This window comes from Poecilia reticulata, linkage group LG7, assembly GCF_000633615.1.
Source record: "Poecilia reticulata strain Guanapo linkage group LG7, Guppy_female_1.0+MT, whole genome shotgun sequence".
In the NCBI taxonomy this organism is placed as follows: Eukaryota; Metazoa; Chordata; class Actinopteri; order Cyprinodontiformes; family Poeciliidae; genus Poecilia; species Poecilia reticulata.
In genome coordinates, this window is record NC_024337.1 from 25249790 (window position 1) to 25268257 (window position 18468).

General features: G+C 36.1%; 1 protein-coding gene across 1 annotated transcript in view; it reads right to left on the reverse strand.

Moving 5' to 3' along the window:
- Positions 1-18468, reverse strand: part of cacna2d3a (calcium channel, voltage-dependent, alpha 2/delta subunit 3a) — a 112758-nt gene that overhangs the window by 58938 nt on the left and 35352 nt on the right. The window contains exons 4-7 of the mRNA XM_008414695.2: positions 11056-11229; positions 7095-7226; positions 6150-6361; positions 3979-4053 (exon numbers count right to left, since the gene is read on the reverse strand). Of these exons, the coding sequence (XP_008412917.1) occupies positions 3979-4053; positions 6150-6361; positions 7095-7226; positions 11056-11229 (593 nt within the window). The remainder of the gene's footprint in view (positions 1-3978; positions 4054-6149; positions 6362-7094; positions 7227-11055; positions 11230-18468) is intronic.

Consider the following 18468-nt stretch of genomic DNA (forward strand, 5'->3'; position numbering starts at 1 on the left):
ATGTCCTTATGATTACCTTATGAGGTAATCTTATAACAATTATGAATATAAGAACAGACTGATTTAATATTTTCTTAACATAGCTCATGTTATTTTACACAATTTATATAACCTGTTTGTGTGTGGAGAGAGACAACACAAACAGACTAATGGACTCTTCAAAAAGCTCTGGGCCGAATGACGAGGCTCAACGACCACATTATTTAGAAATGCTTTTTCATGTACTGACTGAGATAACTGCCCTTTAATGACCAGGTACCACAATCTTCACTGAACACCCAGTGGATATTTTTAGCAGCTAAAAGAACTGCTCTGCATTGGCCATTTTTAAGTAGATGCAACTATGATGCAATTATTTTACTAGAAGTTTGTAAAATAGACACACACAAATAAGCAAATAATTGTGCAGTGAAATGGAAATAGTTTCCAAAATTTATTTTAAATGAAAATTCTGAAAAGGGCTGTATGCATTTATATTGTAGTATCAGATTGAATGAGGGGGATCCTCACATGATGCTACATGCTCACTAATATTTTCTAACAAATCCGTAAAGGCAAAAGAATACAGAAGAAGGTCACGGGTATGGTTGTGCAAAGTTTAAAGTAGTTTTTAACACCTGAAAAAGCACTGTTCAATCAATCAAAGGTAAATGAGAAGAATATAACTAGACCTGACTGTCCACCGAAGCTTACAGGTCAGACAAGGGCATTATTCAAGGTAACTTTGAAAGAGCTGCGGAGAGGTTGGGAAATGTGACAACGACTGCTACAATTACTATTGTGCACTCTACAAATCCAAGCTTTATAAAGTGGAGTGGCTAGAAAAAAAGGCACACATTGAAAGAAAACTATTAGAAGTCCAGATTGCACTTTCCTGCAAGACATGCCAAAGCAATGTTGAAGAAGGAACTTAGACAAAAAACTACTTTTTTTGTGATAAAAGGGGGTAAGTATACATTTTTGTGAAGCACAGTATATATGTCTCCAATATTTCCCTGTGAGATATTGGAGACATAAACCCATTTCCATCCACAGAAGTGATTACACCTTTATGTACACGTCCAGGTCATGTTGGAAAAAAAAAACAAGTTACATCTGACTGTCAGGTCTTATAGTGCATGAACACCTCAGACCTCTTATGCCTCATCAGTGTCATGGTCCTCAAACCTATGTTTTGCTTAACTTCTTTTCCTTTTCTTTCACTTTTTGAAACACAACTTTTCAGGTATTTCTTTCTTCAATGATGGACAAAGGAATGTGTTCTAACATTCAGCAGGGGTCAGCAACATGTGTAGGAACATATCAAGAGTATGCTCAGTAGGGAGAAACTGTGCAGTTGCACATACAAACACACACCAAGCATAGTATACACAAAACAAAAAAACAAAAAAAAAAACTGAGCGTCTCTTCTAACATTCCCATATTGCAAAAAGACAACCTTTCCGTGGATGCCGATAAAAGGTTAATCGGTTCCAACAAAAGACCATTCCCTGGAGCATAGCAAGCTTACCCTATTGCCCGTGCATGCACCTGTGACTGCCTGCGTGTAAAGATCGAGGTGATTTTTCAGAACACAGCAGGCCATGCTTAAATCCAGCAGAGTATTTAAGTGGCAGACAGAAAATGTGCACATGTTTGAGAGGGATTCAAGTGTGAGTGCAATACTAAATATGCCAGAGCTTTTGTGCAGAACTACAACGACCTGAAATGAGAGCTGGACATCACATTTTTTTCAGAAAATAGACACTTTTAATTCTTTAAAGTGAGCGTAGCAGCTAGAGCCGCCCAGCTATAAGAATATCCATGTGAACGAACAAATTATCTTCAGATGCAGCCTGCCAAGGCATTTAGTTTTGATTTTATGGCAAATTACTCATCTCAACATGGAGATTGATGTACTTCTGATAAATGCATTCAAAGGCAGAAAAAGAGCTTTCTGTTAACAAAAACGAGCAGTTAAGTATAGAGATATGAAAACTTCAGCATGTTTTAAATCCAATTAGGAGGCGTGAACAGTGATCCAATACCAAGTCAAATCAAGAGTTTGACATCGCATGATATTACATCACTATTTTTACTTGCAGAGAATTTTGCTTGATTCATTCAGTATAATCCTCTTTTACACCATCTTTTATATTTGATCTCGTTTTAAATTGTATTAGTTTATTTGTTTTTTTACGCATAGATTTCTTTTGGGTAAAACCTTTTTATATGAATTTGTGTGGAGGACACATATGCTTTTTTCTCTTTAAAGTCCAGCAATGCCTTTGTATAATTGCCTTGGGGAGAAACCCTATTTAAGGAACGTGAATACTCTAGCAATAATTTATCTGTCTTTTTTAGCTACAATAAACCAGAGCTAAGTTTAGTCGAGTGAAGTTCAGAATCAAGACTAATTTGCCCCGAAGGGAAACTATTGGCAAGACCTAAATTCATGCACATCAGAGGAAAAATTTTATATGAGCATGAGCTTTGGGACACATCAAGGTTGAGCATCAAACACAAATTCCATTCATTACCAAGTTATCATTTATTTGATTTAAGAATGTTTTGATTTAATACAATGTTAAACGTGTACAATCAAGAGACCACAAAGAGAACCTGTCTGACAACATGACGTAAGCTAAAAGATCTGAAAAGCAACTCTTGATCTAAAGAACTTTAAGGACAGACAAGCAACAGACTCACAAATTGCCATTTCCAAGGCTGGAGGATAAATTCAGCTACAGTTTGTTAGATTTTTGTCACATGAAAACTTGATGTCTTGAAGTATTTTACCACATTAAAGCGTGGCTTTAATAAACCACATGTTTCATAAAGACATGAGCACATTTGCAGCCCCTACTGGGACATCCGCTTTCAGGCGTTTGCTAAAGTAAAAGACATTAGCCTATCTGCTGCTGCACACTACTTTCTTCTCTTAGACAGGCTGACTCATCTACATTGAGCTACCGCATGGAACACGCAGTTCTAATCCATATTCATAAGTGTATAGTCACAATAAGGTAAACGGAATCTAACAACCTCAACAAAATTCATGCAGAGAACATTTTTACCACTTGCAAGTGCAGCTTTGAAATCATTACATGCAGTCACAGGTAAATAGCTCACTGTTGTGCTGGATTAATGCAGAAAACAGTGAATGGAAATTAAAAGAGGATGAATGAGGTTTGATTCATTTTGAACATTGTAAGATCCTTATGAATGTAACTTAAATTATCCAATCAGAACTCTTAATCTCATACTATAAATACATTGTTACTTCTACATATGCTGCATTCATCATAATTTCTTCAAGTTTTCTATAACACTGGATTTATGCGAAACATTATTTAAGTACTTATGCATGCGCTATTTGAGCTGGAGAGTGCAGCACAGATGATCGTATGCATGGCTTTAATTACTCATCAAAGTAAGCGTTATTGTATACTGACCCTATATTGAAACATTACAACGTTTAATTTGTTGCAACAACATTCAATTAGCCTCTGGAGTAAACAGTACTGAAGTATTTGAATTGAACTATATTGAATTGAGTTGAATAGAAGCAAATAAATACAGTAAGTTTTTTAATGTGTTTATGCATTCTGACGGCGTTCACACAAACGTTTGAGCTACATCAGTCAAACTGGAAAATGAAGAACTGTACTTCTGAATTTAGTGTCGTTTTTTTAGTAAAGCCTTTCTTCAACTTCCTATATCTGCATGAACAAAGTTGTGCAGTGCAGAAAGACGGAAAGGTGAAATGAGGAAATATTTAAGTACTTTATTCCAGCGTTCTCGTCTTTACAGTGACAGTATAGACAATTTTATATTTAAATAGCAGTTTTTAGATTGATTTAGTACTTTCTCCAACATAAAATTCAATGCCCCAAATTTTAATTTCACATCGCATTAGCTTGACATCTGCAATTCTAATCTATGAACAACTTTAAATTGAGCAGCACAAACAGTATATGAGTTGCTATAATTACTCACATCTTTGTTGGTGACATCTGCTTGAACCAGGGTTCCGTTCAGACATGGCTCCACATAATGCAGTTCCTCATTGTACTAGAGAAATACAAAAGGAATTTATGAAAGTGAGTCACTATAACATTAAAACTACTTAAATGACAAATTGTTGAATTTTAAAAATGTGGATTGTGACGACTCAAGAAATTTCACTCATCTCTATGACAAGCACAAATGCATGCATTGCACAACACACCCACCCCTACTAGTGCCTGCTATTTGGTGATAATACCCGTTAATGCATCACTATGAATTAAACTTCAAAGTCCTGGGAAGACAATTGAATTGTGTTTCTCCAAGCCAGTAATTGTGCTCTAATCTGCTTTTGTGTGTGCTGCATGTGAGAAGCTTTGGACTGAGAATGTGTGTTTATTACAGAGTGCAATACATATTCCCACTGAAAAAGATTGTTTTCTCTCAAGAGTGTATATAATTTGTTCTATTACATTCGATACTGAAGTGAAAATAATACCATGGTGAGATGCACTCAAAAAAATGGCTTTGTGAAATAGGAATGACAAACTCATCTGTCAAATTAAGAGATTATTTTTACTCATCCTTTTCAAATTGTCAATTTTTTTCCCTCACAGAATAATTTTCTAATTATCATAATAAAAACATCAAGTGTCACTGAAACATGTGTTTCATACAAAGAACAGTGACTTCAGTATATCTATATTTGTGCTACAAAAGTATTTTACCATTTCTAACGGAAGTTTCAGTAGAAAAAATCTGAATGTAATCTTTAGGACACAAATACATTTTCGTACCATTCTTTCTTTTATAGATGGAGATATTACCAAAATCTGACTGCTTATGGTCCTCTTTAGCCAAAATCCAAACATCAAATGTGTGTGTACAGCAGAACTGCATCAGCTTGAATAAATGATAAGATTAAGTAAAATCCCGAAGGCAGGAAACAACTAAGTCTGTCTCTTTTGCATTTCAAATCTTCATTGAAATGACGATTAATTAATTATGAGCATGACAGGAAAGAAAGCTCATTTTTAAAGCATGTTTCTAGTGTGAAAAGGAAAAGATAAATATGGGCGTGGTTAATGTGTGTGCAAGCTTGTTGTTTGCTAACTGAGTCAAAATGTTATTTGTTGAAGACTAAGAAGCTGACTTGACACAAACTTATGAGAACTACAGCTCATGCATGAATGTGTACTCTAAAATAGTTAATAAGGTTAAAGTTGCCATATGTAACTTTTATAAAGAATATGATTTTTACATATTTGTTAAACCTCATAGTGACAGTATGCTATGAGACAGATAATCTCTGAAAACATCAGTCTCCATCCTGAGCTATTATTGGAGTCTGAAGAAGTGCACTGTGCCTGAACCAGAAATAATCAATCAGAACCAGGAGGAGGGACTTAACGCTGTCACTCATCCGCATGTACACGCTACTAAATGTGAAAACGGCAGAGGAGCAACTTACAATTGCAGAAAAATGTTTATCTGCTGTATTCAGTGGCTATGCTAACCAGCCTGAGCATTCACAACAAGGTTGTTTTGACAGGAGTAGTGGTGTCATAGCAGAGAGCAAGGGAGGTGAAGGGCAGGGAGATGAGCATCGCCACCCAAAATTGTGATTGACAGCGCTAAGATGCTCCTCCGTGTTCTGATTACGTGTTTCTAGGTAGCACTGGGAGGAGGCAGAGTAGCTTGATTTTTTTTCACAGATTATCTGTCTGATACCATACTGTTGTATGACAGTTTCAACAAATATGTAAAAAAAAAATATATATATTTTTTATAAAAGTTACCTACTTCAGCTTTAAGACATGTTTGATATTGTTCCCGAGTAGCTTTGATATTAGTAGTCTAGATTTCTCGGCAATGTGATGAACCTGTTTCACGTCTCCATTTTGGGTGGAGTTTGGATATCCTCATGCCTGCATGGCTTTTCTCCTGGTATCAGTCCAACATGAATGGGGAGCTTGGAAACTCCTAACTGACCTTTGATGTGAGTATTTGTGTGCAGTGTTGTTTGCCTTTATGGAAAGACAAATTGTCCCTTACTTATCTGTAACCCTTAAAATAAGTGAGGGAATACAGAAAATGGATGGGCTGGGTCATAGCTGTCATAGTTAGTAGGATACTTATTGAGTCCTTGAGTCTAGACTTACAGCAATGATATTAAAAAAGTCATCATCTCCAAGAGTGTCTAGAATGGAGGAAACCGTCTGCCTGGCAATGGTAAGTCTCAAGCCTTTCATGCTGCCGCTGACATCCACCAAGATCACCACATCCTTTGGAGAGGTGGCTGCCTGGATGTACCACTTTCGATTACGACAGTCAAAAGCTATAACTCCGTGGTCATCTGGCTTCCATTTGATTCCTGTAAAAGCATTGTATATCAAAAAACAAAACAAATCAGCTGCATTAGTTTGTGCCATAAATTCTTTTATCGAACCCGTTTGTAGATGTTTTAAAACATTCATGAAGGTGTTTGTAAAAACTACTTCTTCCAGCATTCTGTTTTTTGACCTCCAAATTGAAAAACTAATAATAGCATGTTTTAATATGTAAGGTTTCAGATATGTAGATACAAATTGTCTCCTGTCACCATTGAAAAACAGTAAACATCTCATAAAAGCCACTTCAAGCTGCTTCCATTAGGATTATTTCTTCAATAGGTGCAATGCATTTTTATTTAAAATTCAAGACAAGGTCGGTGGATTCAAAAACAAAAACAAAATTAGTCATTTTCTTCTGTTTCTTTTTTATTGAGTTACATGGTATCCAGAAAGAAATGTAACAATAAAGGAAATCATTTCAAGACCTCAGGTTTTCTATTGTATTTATTGAAATAAGGAAGAGGTGATATTTCAAGGACCTAAAAATAGATGCTTTCCTCTGACTCTACAAAATATAAGATTTGCATTTCAAAATATAGGATTTGCATTACATTATCTAATTTGTATCTTTGATTTCTATTTATTACACCTGAGTTTTTTTACTGTCCCATTCAACCACAAACTAATTTATATAAACTCCCCTAGCATTTCCATTCCAATTTGATGCATCTCCTCTTTAAAAAAAAAAAAAAAAAAAAAAAAGCACACACTTACCAGGATATTGTCTAAAAAAGCCCTTAGCACTGCCAAAGTATTGCCATATAAGTGAAGGATCCCTCTCAAAGTTATCCACAAACACCTTGTTCAGGGCCTCCGACCAGAACACACCATTGACAATTGCAGAGTCTATGGAAATACAGTGAGAAAATAGAGAGATCACCAAAATGAGGTTAATATTTTGAAAGGTTGGAGCTGATAATTTGTTTTATCTGCTCATATGATCTTATAAAGATCACATAAAACCAGTCTACACATTTGCATCCTGGCCAAAGTTTTAGAGAAATTGCATGAAAACTATTAGCATGCTTCTCCGGTGCACTAAATGTGGTGGAGACAGCACCATGATATTAAAAAACTCACAGGTAATTTATATAAGTTAGAACGAGGTATTTCTCGTTCTAACTTAATGAGGTGCATGGTTATTCTCTATTAGAAGACGAGTATCTGCAAAGTATCCCATGTGTCCATTTTATGCCTGTAAGAACATAGTCATTTTTGGACATAAAACTACAGAAACTGTTGAAGTACAATATGGCTCAGCACATCCAATTATGATTTCTTATTTTTAATTTTCAAGCTGAGAGTGTCAAGACTTTACTAGTTAGAAACCAGTCAGCCAAGCCTTTTACAGCTGCTTTCAGCTTCGTTCAGGAGCAGGATGGAAAGGATGGAGACAAAAAAAAAAAAAAAAATGACAAAGAGCCAGACATAAAATCAGACAGTGAGACAGAAACACAATACCTGCTATAGCGAGCAAGAAAAAAAAAAAACAATCAAGAATGCATTCAGAGAGATGTTTAGAAAATGACAGACACGCAGACAAGTACCTAATGGATGGCATGAAAGAGAAGTAGATAACAGATTTCACATCATCTCCATTGCTGGCGACATTGTTCTGCTGTCAACAGTCATGCCAATAAGCCATGATTGAATTATTCTTCTGGAAGCTATAACCCACTAAAACCCTGTGTTGATAGTCAACACCCATTCACCTCCATGGAATGGAGTGGAGTGGGGATGGGACTGGAAACGATCCAGAATGTATTTACACAACAATGCAGTCACTTCTGGTGAATTTCAAGTGCCTATTACAATCTAAAATCATCATAATGAGGAAGCAAACATGGTGCTACTTGCCAACAAGGTTTAACTGACAGATCCTTTTTCTGTGTGGACAAGCATTCATGGTCCGAGATGAAAGGCTAAGATTAAACAGAACAACATAATGTGCCCAATGAAAAGAAATCTCAATTTTCCTTTTGGTAAATTAGGTACCTCAGGGACAATAGGAAGAAAAATGTAATATGTGACGTCTGAAATGGGGATTATTGAATTTAAAAGTGACAAGAACAAGGATCCATGTTAGAAAAAGTATTGGCCTGTTGTGAAATGTCTGCTGAGCTTCAGCACATCCATTATACTTGTTTGCATCATGATACATTGAAAGAATTGTCTGTTTAGGATTATGTGCATGTTTTAATTTCAGAGTTTGAAAGAAGGGTGTTTGATACACAAACTTTTACACTATTATAAGTTGTAAAGTCAAATTCATTATTGCTGATGTAAAACAACTTTTGAAGCAGCTGACTGAATAGTGTACATGAAGACAATAAGAGTCCATGAAGTAAAAAAAGGAGTAAACAAAAGTGAAAAGAAAAAGCTAAACTTCACATTTTTTCACTTCTCAGTTCTTTCATCTTAGGTTTCTTTCAAGCATTTATTTGCATCCAAGCCCCAAAAATGTAAGATGAGCAAGAAAAGAAGAGACACAACGGGTTCAGGCAACAGGCATTTAACACAATGTGACATTCTTTCTTGGTAGCTGTCATTTTAAACCAACAAGATTTAAATATGACATTTAACTCAACTGCATCATCTGTTTTTGTTTTTTTCTTTTGGTCTATGAAGGTTTCTGCACAAAAATAAAAATGTGTGGTTGTTTAACATGCATTGGGTACATCACATATACAGTATATATATAAAATACTTTTAAACAGATCTGTCATCCTTCCTTTTTCCTTTTCAGACTCTTTTACAGATACATTTTCAGGATTTAAACATGATTCTATAGTCAGTTTTCCAAATAACAGGCAGAATAATGATGGTGAGAAACAGTGGCAGGTGAAACCAAAGCAAATATGAGTCACTTAACCTACAGAGCTTTGCTCCAGGTTCTGGCATTTTTATAAACAGTTTGTTAGGGAATGTGGTTATGAAATCCATTGGTATAGCTATTTCCCCATCTTGTTTCCATGCAATTGTTTGTCAGAAATTAAATGTAACCAAAACTTTTGTTTGAGGCATAAGCGCAAATACCAATCAGAACCTCCTCTCTCATTCACTTGGGAGAGCGCCAACATAAAAGGAGCTCAGCCAGGTGCTTGACAGCTTTTCACATTAGTCTGCACAAAATTAACATCAGAAAGCTGTTCAACTGAGTGCTTGAAAGGGCTCTAATTGGCTATCATCTATGTTGTGTTTTTGGACTTTTGAAAGTAATACAAAAGAAAAACTACAATGTCAAATGAACAAATTCATGTCACCGAAAATATCCAATATTAGTACTTTTATGGTAAAATGTGTGCAGATGCTTCATAATGCGTTTCAAATGCAAATGATTTCCAAAAGAAAACCCCGTCTACCTTATTTGAACAGAAATTTAAGACTTCAGGGCCAAAGAGATCTCACTCAATACATCCACACCACTACTAAGGCGTGTAAGGAATATGGGTTTGAGAGTCAAATCATTTGCCTGTAAATTACATCACCATTACTGTTCCTGTTCTATCAGCTGCCAGCCTCACTTTCCATGCACTCTCATTTAGTTAGTTTCTAACTTTTTTCCTGTCACTCTGACTTGCTTTTTCTCTTCTTTTTACAGGGGGCAATTAATCTCTTGCTTAGACCTTCCATCAGTCTGACTTAACCTACTTTCTTTTTCAATTACGTTCTCCCCGTTCGCTCCCTTCCCACCCTCCTCCTACCGCTCTCTCTCTCTATGTACATTTTTTGCCTCTCGTAGCTCAGTTAAGTCAACTTGACATTCACTTTGTCCACTGAGTCTTGTACAAGGCCTCTAATTCTCTTGTTGGATTTGAGCTGCTGGTAAATCAGAAGAAGTCTAATTATTAACAGCTAATTAGGTCAATGTGTGGCAGTGATGAACCATGGACTTACAAATAATGAAGACATCTCCACCTACTGATAAAGGCATACATTGTTCTCCAGCAACACAGGCTGAACATTTTGTTATTTTTAAAACGTTTCACATGAAGCAAATATTCTGACTTTATCATCACCGCAGTACTAATTGTCTAGCTCTGAGCCACATTACCTACGGAGATATTTCAGTGTGATCAGGGAATGGATGGCTACAAGTAGTTACCACTGAGTTTTTTGTATATTAATTAGAAGGTAGGCTCCTTGCTGCAGGCAAAACAAGAAGAAATGTCTGATACTGCACAATCAAAAGTTTTCAGAAAGACACTTTATCTTGCAAGTAAAACATTGAACATAAGGAGAAGTTAAATTTAGATGTCTGGCAAATGTTTTCAATCATACGTGATTGAAAACACTTATGATTTGCTGGACCATTTGCAACTGCTCAGCTATGCTCAGTGCATGGTACCGAGGTTTTTGTATAGTTTCCTTCAGCAGTTTTTGATGCGGCACCGCTAGAGAAGAGGGGGGAAATAAGTTCTTCAAAGGGTTTGGTTCATTTGACAGTGAAGTGGGCTGAAAGTGTAATAAATGGTGCACTTTTGGTCCCCATTTGAACCGAGTCTATCGGATTACCAGGTATGAAAACACCCTAAGACTGAGCAACGTCTTTGACTGTTTTTAAAAGCATTGCATTTTTTCTTGTGTCAAACAATCGTTATGGATCCATGTAAAACAATTTCTTCGTATAGACTGTGTATATAGATGTTCTGTGTATTGTGGATTGTCAGCATACCTTTATTGTACATGTTGGTGGGCACCTGGACCACACTGAGGCTGAGGTTGACTGATCGGTTATTAAAATGATCGTTGGGCTGCAGGACAAACTTTCCTCCAAGCTCTACGTCCTCATTGATCAGCACAGCATTGAAGTATTCATACTGGAGACAAGAAGAGACAAAGGCAGAGACTTAAAAACATCTGCACACAGCTAAAACTTAAACAAAAAGTGAAATCTTAATTTCAATGTAAGCTGTCATTCAGATCCAAGGGTCTCAGTCTCAGTCAGGTCTGCTTACAGAGTCATCCTGTCGCTACATGAGAGAACCTGGCCACTTTAGTGACACGCATTAGTGAATGCTGAAGTAACCTGAATCCCTGGATCATCCCAGGGTGTGCATGTTGTTACAGAGAAAGATGCTGAACTGACAAATCCCACCTCAAGCCTCTGTGCACTACTTGCCCAGTTACATTGTGCATGAGGTGCTGTGCCTCCAAAGTATTTTTAGTACTGGGTAGACTAGGAAGGGTATTAATAAATCATATTTCTAGACACATTGAAAGCACAAGAGTCTCTGCATCCCAAAGCTTCAGAAGACACCACAGATTGCACTTGCAAAAGAAAGAAGCACTGCAGAACAGGAGGCAACAAAAAGGCAAAAAACATTTTTTCTGAGACTTTTAATAGTTTTGGCAGGTTTTAAAAAGTAAACAAACACATGTCAACGCATTTTGGCAAAAAAAAAAAACACAGGTCAAATTTAAGCTACACCAGGACAGTTGTAGCTACAGTGTAACTTACCAACATCAGCATGTGAATGTGTGTGTGTGAAAATGTGAATGACTAAAAGCAGAATAGTAGTAGCGCTTTGGGGTCGTCTGAGTTTGATAAAGCGCCATACAAGTGCAGGTCATTTTTAGACATTTAATGTAATGAAATGTTTTTTTCTACAAAGCAGGCTACCGTTGTGGTGTTGTTCAGTGTTTAGAGTATCTCCCTGTTTATAAAGTGTACTTGTGTAGATTTTACATTTATGTCCAGAAATTGATTTGGGTTTTTTTGTTTGTTCTTTTTTGGAAGCGAGCATGTTAAAAGCTTCAAGAGATAACTTGGTATTTTTGTCAGTAACATTTAATTGACTATCATTTTAAAAAGTTTAACACACAACCTACTAACATGTTTTAGCATTTAACCAAGAAACGAAAATACCTTGGACCATGACTACAAGTTCACCTAAACAATAAATACGCTGAAACCAAACTTTAGAGCAACAGTCAGTCAGTAAAGTTTATTCATTAATAACCTCTCATAGCCACAGTGCCAAACAGGCATACAAAGTTACAAACTGTATAAAGGAAATAAAAAGAGAAATTACGTTAGAGTAATACAATTAGCATAAATAATAGATATACGTGATGTAATGTAATAAAGTTAGCTTATGTTTCTTATTCATCCTTGAACATTTGTGGCAGAAGCACTTTCACCTTAAATGTAATTAAATGGACTTCTACCCCCCTGCCAGATGCTCAACTCATGCATGATTAACCTTCAAAGGGATAAATCTTCCTGGGTCCTCAGGAGAAACAATACTATCCCTCTAGTACAGCGCAAAACACAGATAAAGCCATCAATTATGTTAGCAAGCTTTGTGCCTATCTGTATAATTAATCAGGCCTGATTAGACTCTAAACCTTTTTATCAAAGAGGATTCTCCCATTTCAAGGTGAGAAAGTGTAGAGTTGAATATTTTATCCAAATCTTGTCCTTTGCTGGACACACAAATAAGAACAATTTGGTATGCTACATTAGTTTAAGATGAGCAACAATCCTTTGTGTGCCAGACAAGAAGTCGATTTTGTTAATCAACATGTTTGTTGTTGTAACTTTTCAATGTAACTTCAGATCTTATCCCAGTACTTTATAAATAAAATGTTCTGGATGTTAGTGTGTTCAAAATCATGATCCAAAGACTCAGAAAAATCTCGTATGGGCAATGAAATGAAAATGTGTACTGTAGTCATAATAAACGGAGAATATTCTGAATAAAATGCCAAAGAAATAGTTAAAATAGTGAAAGAATCTTTGATTAGGGTTTTATTTAAGCTTCCATCAGCATTTGAGATCTTCACATTGTAATACTGAGAAATTGCCAACTGCACCTGGAGCAAGTGATTTCCCTCCTTGACTGTTTTAAGGCCTGTTCTCTATTATGTTCAAAATACATGTTGGGACCCATCTGGAGTCCTCTGGGTCCCAGATGATCAGTAAGACAGAAACAGAGAACCTATCAAGAATATTTCCCTACCAAGTCAGAGAAGTTGATAAATGTTTTTGTTTGGATCATATTCAGTGCTATGTTGGTTAATGTAGAAAAATTGCAAAATGTCCGTATAAATTCATCCACCTCAGACATTTGTTCAGTGACAGTGAGTAGCTTCTTTTAGTCTGAAGAAGACTACAGTTTGTGTAGGATGCCCATTAAAAAGTCTTTATGCAACTGAATATGTATTTGCCACAGAGGTACTGTTTTTCTATTTCCTAATAAACAATGCTAGATCTTTTCATTGTCTTTGATAAAATCACTTGCATTGGACACACAGGGTCCAGTTGCTTCCAAGCGTTTCTAAATACAAAGAAGTGGACTGTACAGAGATTGGCAATCAACATGCAGATGTTTCAGAAAAAAGGAAAAATGCTCAAAAATAGAAACAGTGAGGAAAAAAGCTCAAAGCATAATAAAAAAATTTGTAAATGTGATTACTTTCTTCTTCAGACATTTACTATAAAAACCTGAACAAAATATAAATTATAGAAAAGCTTAAAAAGACTAAATCAAACCCAGACATTGCAGTTTTTATTTGTCATTTATATTACACAGTTTTTGAGTTGAATTGCTGTGGGACCCAGGAGGGATGTGGGTGCATGAACCGAGATACTATGATGTCAGTGCACGTGTTTCTGAATGCGTGCTGCAAAGATATGAGAGTGTCCAAATGTGGGTGCATATTTTCAGCAAGTAAGTCAATTATGATTTTCCAGCAGTACAGTGAAGGAGTGCCCTGTGCCACTAATGCAGGCCCTGATCATGGTGTTAACAACCTGATCTTTAACTCTGCAGTGCATTAAGCTGTGAGATTGCACATGCACCATCAGCACCCACTCACTCAGAGTGGGATACACAGAGAGGACAGATAAAGGTTAGTAAAAGTAAAGAAATGGAGAATTGGTGGTGTGTTTGCCTTGGTTAATTTAATGTAGCATAAACGCATTTGAATGAATCATAGACATTCATCAAGTTAAAAGAGATGTAAAGATTTGCTTAAAGATCTGAATTTTTCTTCTCTTAATATTCTCACTTGTGACTGTGACAACCACTTAAACTAGGTGGAAAGGGTAAATCACACAAATTCTTCTGAAATTCCTGTAATAAATAATAAATTACTGCTTTTAAACTGTGGAACTTTTCAGTCTTATACTGAAGACACTTCAGTATATATATGAAAAAAAATAAATAAATATGTGAAGTCAAAGGTCCAATTTATGTCATAAAAGAGTCTTGATGCAGTTTGTTATCTGAGCAGTCCAGGCTTTCTGAAAGAATCAACTCACATATGTGCTAATAAAAATTAAATATTGCTTTATTTTGATCTGAAAATAAATCTTTTCAGTGGAGCAACACAATAATATCAACAGCCCAAAGCAGCAAAGAAGGATTTTTTAAAAACAGAATAGACTCCATATGGGCAGCAGGGAGGGTGGACCATGACGCTCCACCCTCTGGTACTCACTTTTAACTTTAATCTTCACTTTTCCTCACCCACATCCAAACTCTCTTTTTCCACGGTGGTGAAAGGGAAAGTCATCCTCCAGAAGTGTGGAAATGTGACTTGAAAATAACTAGGGGCCATGGGTGTAGATAATCACTGCTTAAATGAGGCAGCTGTCTGTGTAAATAACTTGGAGGAGAGGCCAAGTAATGGTGGATATGCAATACTTAAAATCTCACTTCATGCATTTTAAAGTATGAACTTCCCAACTCTGAGGAAAGATCGGCAATACACATGCCTGTTGTACACACAACTTTGAGAAACAGCAATGGACATGATCAACGCTATTTTTAATGGCTCAGTGTTTAACAATGTCAGATAATGCGCTGCAAAATTAATGAAGAACTAAAACTGGCAAATATTTTGAGTGTAAATCAGGTTTTATCTTTTCTGTCTCCACAGTTCATTAACAACCCCTAATTGCTGTACTATTACAAAAATCAATTCAGTTACTAATAGTCACTGAAAATGTTAATCCTCATAGCTCTTCCCTCATCCTTTTTTTCTATTCAGAAGTATGTCAAGTCAGCTACAGGAGGTATCTGCCTCTAGTAAAGCCTACAAAAAATCACTAGAGATTAAGAACAATAATAATGATATACTGTACAAAACTATAGCAGTACAATTATTAGAAATAGGTATATTAGACTAAGGATTCAAGGGATGTGCAACTGAGTCATAACTTAAAAAAAACCATAATATTCTTAATGAACTTTGAACAAGACAGACTGTTTACAATACAATATTAGTGCAGAAAAATAGATGCAAAACAGCGGAAATTATATCTACTAGTGATTGAGTTACTGAAATAAAAAATTTTAGCAATAGTCTAATTTCTTGAATGTGTATTTAAATGCTGTATTAGATTTAAGCTTTGTGGTTTTACCAGTTATAACTGTTTATTAAGTAAAGCAGGTAGACAAACAAGTTATTGTGCATAAACCTTTTAGCAATAGTCGTAACCTGTGGATCCTTTGTGTAAAGGATTTCTTAAATATTATAGTATATGTTATATTATACCAAAATAAATTAATTAGCCAAGAGCTGCCTATTAGGATTTTGCTTTCTCTTTAATCCCTTTTTTTAAAATCAGCGATTCATCCTTTAAAAGGTGTTTCAGGTTGTCAGAATCAGTTATTCTGCATGGCTCTCCACATCTATCTGGAAAACCTGTTGACAAAGGTAGATTGAAACAGTTTGAGTGTAAAGTTGGCAAGCCGGGGAGACATAACAGCTGTGGAGTGTAATTGCACATTATATGTTTGAGAGACTAAACTACCACTCGAAAGGCTGGCTTAAAAATAATCCTCCTTCACATTACTGGAAATGTATGTGGCAGGGCACCGAGGTAGGCAATACAATGAATACACAGACGTGCAGGTCAAACCGTTTTTGTTACCAGTAGGGACAGCAAATTGGCAAATCAACAACCATGCGGCCATCTCTCTGTCCTCTCCAGTGACATCCCAGACAGGAAAAGCAAGGGCAATGCATAAATAAAAAAGTAAAGGACAAAGCATTTCTTTTATTGCTCCCTTCAGATCAGGGCTACATTTTTAGTGAGCATAAGAGACAGCAATTGGGTGTTTTGTCTCCAACCTCCTAGGAAGGCTTTCATTGGCTGTAGAGGCCATGGGAGACTGCTCTCTTGCTTTCCTATTTACAGCACAGGGTAAATGAGTGAGGGAGGAAAATCGCAGCAGATTACCGTGCCAATTTCACATGGAAGCAGAAGAGCTCTGGAAAAGATAGATAAGGAAATTCCTATCAAACCGCTGCCAGCCAAATATGTATCCAGTAGCTATAAACCACACAAACATTTTATAATAAACCCCCGAATAGTGATGGAGGAGGTTTCACCCTACAGCATGGAAGCTGTATTTTTAGTTCAGCTGGTGATAATTACCGTCTATTCACCATGTGCTGCAGTAAAACGCACTATTAGGGTTGCCACCATCAGAGACGAGAACACGCGGACACACACGCAAACACAGGTGTACGGATAGACGTCTCATGAAGACGTGTGTGCATTTTACATGCAAATCAACAACTGATACGGCTCTAAGCGTAAGTGCGGGTAGATTGGTTTCATTTGTGCCTAGCATAATGAAAAAGGGGAGAAAAAAAAGCAATTAGCAACAGAACAATTGAAACTAAATTTGCCAAAACACACAAAGTAGCATGTATTAGCATGCTAACATTATAGTGGAGCATCCAAATGAAACACTCCAGTTTTGTGTAAATGAAGAAACATGTTCCTGGCTTAATGATAGTAATGTGAGCATTTCTACACTTTGGTAAGTATTTGATTGTGATATGTGTATTATATTTATAATACTGGAGGGCTGTTTATGTCTTGTCAATACCTGACAAGACATAAACAGTTGAAACAAGAAGTCTACATAAACGGAAGTAAAATAAAAATACAATCATTGTCTTAGTTGAATAAGATCAAACTTTAGGTCTGTTAGAATAACAAATTATTTCTATTTCCTAGACGCACAATAATGAGAGAAAAAATATGTCAGAGTTCTTTATTAAAATTTTTAAAATCAGAAGTTTATTTCTCCTCATTTTCTTTTAACAATGGTGATGAAGCCCAGGTGATGATGTCATGTCTTAGGAAACGTTTCATAAATTAAAATATATTCACCGGTGTATCTTTAGTTAAGTCCACACCTTGAACACATTGCTTTGTTGTTTGACATGAAAGTAAAAAAAATAAAAAAATCAGTCAAGATATCAAGAAGAGAACTGTGACGCTGCACAAGTCTAGTTCATCCTCGGGAACAATGACCATTGTTACATTTGGAGGAAAAATGGGAATGCTTGGGAATGCAGGCCATATCGTCATAGCTCAATAATTCAAGCAATACTTTACTTTGTGACCTTTTTTAAAGTTTACAATTCAGATAACTGGTAGAGAGGAAAATTCTTTTTATGTACAAATATTTTGCCATGTTGTTACTGAAGTACCCACGATCAAAAATTATTTAATTCTTGTTGTGAGCTCAAGAGTGCATGTCTAATGACAAATTTGAGGTGTGTGGTTTTTGTGAGTGCTATGATACTATTGTATGTCTTTTCCTGGCCCACTAATCGTGCTGTAAAACCTCATAATCTAAATCTTTTATCAAAATGCTATTACTGTGTCCAAATACCATAAACAACCATCTACTAATGACTTCAGGACTCTGATTGCATGTTAAAGTTTTCTTTTTGAACTCTCTCTATTTTTGCTTTTTTTCTATCTATTCTCAAAGACCTAGATACGCATTCTTGCCATGCTGGTTCAATATATGTTTTTCTAATCTTCACGTAAATATTCTAACACACTACACTCCTCTACCACGTAGCATTGGCTCAGGCTGTGCCATTAAAGCGCCAAGAGGCACTCACCATGTTGGGCTCATTTCATCCCTGCCAAATAATTACTGGCATAAAACGCTATTGTGATCCCACTCTATGATTATGCCCATCAGGCACTAAATGAAAAAAACAAGCCTGTACATGACATGTAAGTGGCATATGCTACTGTTTTAACACATATCTGTAACATTATGCAAAAATATTTGCACAATAAATTTTGTGTATATATATA